The following is a 4,821-nucleotide window of genomic DNA, read 5'->3' on the forward strand; positions in this document are numbered from 1 at the left end:
TAAGATTTATGTTATCTTATCAATAACCATTTTGGTGGAAAGCTTTGTTGTTTGTATTCAAATAATTAAATGAAGCTAAAATTGTATTTTTCCATGATTTTATATCATCACAGATAAATCTCGGTTAGTGATTTTTTCTTGTGTTATGCATGAACAACTATTGATAAGAGTTCAGTTAAAGTCCTTCAACCCAATTAGATGAATCACTTTATATCCTTTCAACCTATATTTCATATTTAACCTTCTCTAACTATTTTGGTTTGATTATCCTCATGAAAGTACAAATCATTAGATGGAGGTTAGTAGCCTCAAATATCCATTTTTAATCTGTGTTCCTAATATTTTACCTCTTTTTCAAGAATATATATATATATATGGCGACGATTTCTAACATTTGCAACCATTATAAAGCAATCAAAGCAAAGAGATTAATAATACATGAAATTTCACCATTCAAGAATCACTAATTCATGCTAATCTACATTCATTAATTCATCATAATTCTCAAAACTCTAGATACGTGGTTTAGATACTCATGCTTGCAATGTTTAGATCAATAAATGTTGAAGAATTTATGATAAATAATGCGTAAGAAATTAGTACGAGAAACGAAGTTGTATTAACCATAAAGTAACTCCCAAATTAATAATAATATTATCTGAGAATTCAAGAAGAATGATTGAACATACCTTTCTTCTCTCAAACAGATGTCACAATATTCCCTATCTTGAGTAATGTTTAAAAGAATCATAAAACAGAGATTTATACATATCAATTAAATCCTAGATGAATTAGGAAAACTCAAATTGTGGCAGCCATTCATTGATCGCTATTCAGATTTATTAGTTAGTTGCTTTAGGATTGCAATATCTTATTTTAAGTTTCCTGTATTTCTCTTTTCAATTATTTTAGGGATAGTTACCATGGTTAGCACCATGACCTAAAAGTAAGGACCATGATCTATTTCAGTTTTTTCTTTAGAATATTTTATGTATCATTCTTCTATAGAACTAACAACTCTCTCTGCATAAGTTTTTCTCTAAGTCATCTTCTTCATTTTTAGTTCCTTATATTATTCTATTTTCTTTTCTCTAGCAAATTAGGCATTGTTTTCATTGTCTTATCTGCCGTTTTCTCATTAAAACTAACAGTTGATATCAGCGCTTTGATCTTAAGGGATCTGTGATCGAGTTGGAGAAGTCATGGATGCTGAAGCAAGTTTCTCACCAATTTCTCCACCTGTCTTTAATGGAGATAACTATTAGATTTGGGAAGTACGAATAGAAACGTACTTGGATACTTTGGATCTCTGGGAAGCTGTGGAAGAGGATTACGATATTCCATCCCTACCGCATAATCCCACCATTGTTCAGATTAAAGAACACAAGGAAAAAAAGACAAAGAAATCGAATGCTAAGGCATGTTTATTTGTTGTTGTATCATCAACAGTTTTCACGCGGATAATGTCTCTGAAAACTGCTAAAGAAGTATGGGATTATCTCAAGGAAGAGTATGTCGGAGATGAGAGAATAAAAGGTGTGCAAGTTTTAAACTTAATTAGGGAGTTTGAATTGCAAAACATGAAGGAATATGAAACAGTGAAAGAGTATTCAAACAGACTTCTCAATCTTGCAAATAAGGTGAGGCTACTCGGCTCTACACTTGTAGACTCAAGAATTGTTGAGAAGATTCTTGTAATAGTTCCTGAAAGGTATGAAGCAATAATTACAACTTTAGAAAATACTTAAAATTTGACAAAAATTAGTTTGACAGAGTTGCTCAATTCCCTAAAAGCTCAAGAGCAAAGAAGACTCATGAGACAAATGTTACAACAGAAGGGGCTCTTAACAGTAAGCACCAAGTTAATAGAAATTAGAAGAAGAAAAAGAATTAAGCATTGAATGAAGGAGAAACATCAACCAACAGCAAAAGTAAGGGAGAAAATGCGAAGAAAAATTATCCCCCTTGCCACCACTATGGAAGAAAAGTCCATCCACCATTCAATGTTGGAGGAGACCTGATGCTAAATGCAAGAAATGCAATTATTTTGGACATGAAGTAGTGATTTTACAAAATAAGGCTCCGCAGCAGGAAGAAAATGCTCAAGTTGCTAATCAAGAAGAAGAGGATCATCTTTTTGTTGCAACATGCTTCTCAAGTAAGAGCTCAACAAATTCTTGGTTAATTAATAGTGGGTTCACTAACCACATGACTCATGACAAGAGTCTATTCAAGGAGTTGAAGCCGACTAAAATTTTCAAGGTTCGGATAAAAAATGGATATCACCTTCTTGTCAAAGAAATTGGAACCATAGTTATCAAGACAAGCACAGGCACAAAGAAAATTTCAAAGGTTCTTTATGTTCCTGAATTTGATCAAAATTTGCTAAGTGTAGAACATATGATGGAAAAAAGATTTAGAATTTTCTTCAAAGATCATCACTGCTAAATCAGTGACACTTTTGGAAATGAAATTTTCCGGGTGAAGATGAGAGGAAGGAGTTTTTCCTTTGATCCAACAAAAAAGGAGCAACTAGATTATTCAACGAAAGCAAGTGTAACAGAAATTTGGCACAAGAGACTTGGACATTGTCATCTACAAGCACTATTATTGCTGAAGAAGGATGATATGACAAGAAAACTACCAACTCTAGTTGATCACTTACCAAATTGTCAAGCATGTCAATTTAGTAAGCAGAATACGAAGCCATTTCCTAAAGCATCAAGGAGGACTTCTCAAAGATTGCAGATGATTTGCATAGATGTTGTAGGATCTCAAAGAACACCGTCCCTTAATGGTAGTCTATACTATATTATATTAATTGATGATTATACAAGATTCTGCTGAATTTTTTATGAAATACAAATCAGAAGTGGCTGAAATTTTTTCGATGTTCAAAAAGATGGGGGAAAATCAAACTGGTTGAAAAATCCAATTCCTACGGTCTGACAATGGAAAAGAATATAAAATTTTGAAGAATTTGATAAATTTTATGAGGAAGCAGGTATCACTCATCAGCTCACTACTCAATATACTCCTCAACAAAATGGAGTTAGTGAAAGGAGAAACAAATATATAATGGAGATGACGTGGTGCATGTTGCATGAAAAAGAGCTTCTCAAAAGTTTTTGGGCCGAGGCAGCTAATACAATATTATTTCTCCAAAACCAACTTCCTACTAAAGCATTGAAGAATAAAACTCCATTAGAGGGTTGAAATGGTTTCAAACCATTAGTAAGCTTCATTAAAGTATTTGGTTGTTTTTGTTTCTTTCATGTGTCGCAGGTTAAAAGAGACAAACTTGATAAAAATGCATCTCCTAAAAGCTTTGTGGGTTATAGCTCATCCTCCAAGGCCTACAAAGTATATAATCTACAAATAGAAAAGATGATTGTCAGTAGAGATGTGCACTTTTCTGAGGAAGAGAAATGGGACGGAAAGGACAATCAACTTTCAATCAAAGCTTCAGAGGAGAAAACATCCGATTAATGGAAAAATGAGTTAGTGGATGATCCTCCAATTAGAGGTATAAGACTACTCTCTGAAATCTACCAACAAATTAATGTGGCAATCTGTGAGCCTACAGGGCACGAGAAAGCGCTTCAAGATAAAAATTGGATAAACGGTGTGGAGCAGGATATGCTAATGATCAAGAAAAATAAAATTTGAGAGTTAGTTGATAGGCCAAAAGATAGGAAGGTCATTAGAGTAAAATGGATGTTTAGAACCAAGCTTAATTCTAATTATTCTATCAATAAATACAAGGCTAGGCTTGTTGTCAAGGGATATGCCTCAATATTTGGTGTTGATTACTCAGACACCTTTGCTCTAGTAGCCTGATTGGATACCATTAGACTGTTGCTAGCAACAGCAGTACAAAAGGGTTGGAAAGTGTTCTAGCTAGATGTGAAATCTACTTTTTTTAAATGGTGTATTGCAAGAGAAAATTTATGTAGAGAAGCCCGAGGGTTTTGCTGAGCAAGGAAAAGGAGAAAAAGTATGTCTACTTGAAAAGGCTTTTTATGGCTTAAAACAAGCTTCAAGAGCTTGGTATAGCAGGATTGATGATCACTTGTTGAGTTTGGAGTTTGAACGAAGTGTATCTGAGGTTACTCTCTATGTCAAACATAAAGGAACTGATCTTCTCATTGTTTCCCTTTATGTCAATGATCTCTTGGAGATAGGAAACAATGTGTGGCTGGTTGAAGAATTTAAGAAGGAAATGATGTAAGTCTTTGAGATGATAGACCTTGGACTAATGACATATTTTCTGGGAATGGAAATCAAGCAAGGTTGTGATGAAATTTTTATCTGCGAAATGAAGTATGCAGGGGAGATACTTAAGAAATTTCATATGAAAAATTGCAAGGCAACAAGCACACCAATGAATCAAAAGGAGAAGTTTAGCAAAGATGATGGAACTGATAAAGTTGATGAAGGAAATTTCAGAAGCTTGATTGGATGCTTGATGTATCTCACTTCTACACGGCCGAATATTCTATTTGCTGTAAGTCTTTTATCTAGATTTATGCATTGTGCTACTGAAATGCATTTGCGAGTAGCAAAAAGAATTATAAAATACATTAAAGGTATTGTCGAATATGGTGTCAAATTCAAGAAGTGTGGAATTTCAAGTTGTATGGATTCTTAGATAGTGATTGGGCTGGATCCATTGACGACATGAAAAGTACATCAGGATATTGTTTTAGTCTGGAATCAGAGATTTTTTCTTGGCGTTCCAAAAAGCAAGAAACTGTGGAACAATCTATGGCAGAGGCTGAATTTATTGCAGCAACGGCATCAGTAAATCAATCCTTATGG

General features: G+C 33.9%; 1 protein-coding gene across 1 annotated transcript; it reads left to right on the forward strand.

Moving 5' to 3' along the window:
* The first annotated feature begins 292 nt into the window (after positions 1–292).
* LOC129890538 (uncharacterized) lies at positions 293–4,231 on the forward strand. The gene is made up of 5 exons (XM_055966075.1): positions 293–298; positions 1,162–1,218; positions 1,266–1,711; positions 1,774–1,850; positions 3,957–4,231. Exons 1-5 carry the CDS (start codon positions 293–295, stop codon positions 4,229–4,231), a joined length of 861 nt encoding a protein of 286 aa, XP_055822050.1.
* The last annotated feature ends 590 nt before the right edge of the window (positions 4,232–4,821 follow it).

The sequence above is a fragment of the Solanum dulcamara genome, chromosome 5 (assembly GCF_947179165.1).
Source record: "Solanum dulcamara chromosome 5, daSolDulc1.2, whole genome shotgun sequence".
In the NCBI taxonomy this organism is placed as follows: Eukaryota; Viridiplantae; Streptophyta; class Magnoliopsida; order Solanales; family Solanaceae; genus Solanum; species Solanum dulcamara.

Coding starts and splice junctions, on each gene's coding strand:
- LOC129890538 (XM_055966075.1), top strand. Junction 1,219..1,265: donor AGTCATGGATGCTGAAGCAA/GTTTCTCACCAA, acceptor GATAACTATTAG/ATTTGGGAAGTACGAATAGA. Junction 1,851..3,956: donor AACAGAAGGGGCTCTTAACA/GTAAGCACCAAG, acceptor AAATTTATGTAG/AGAAGCCCGAGGGTTTTGCT.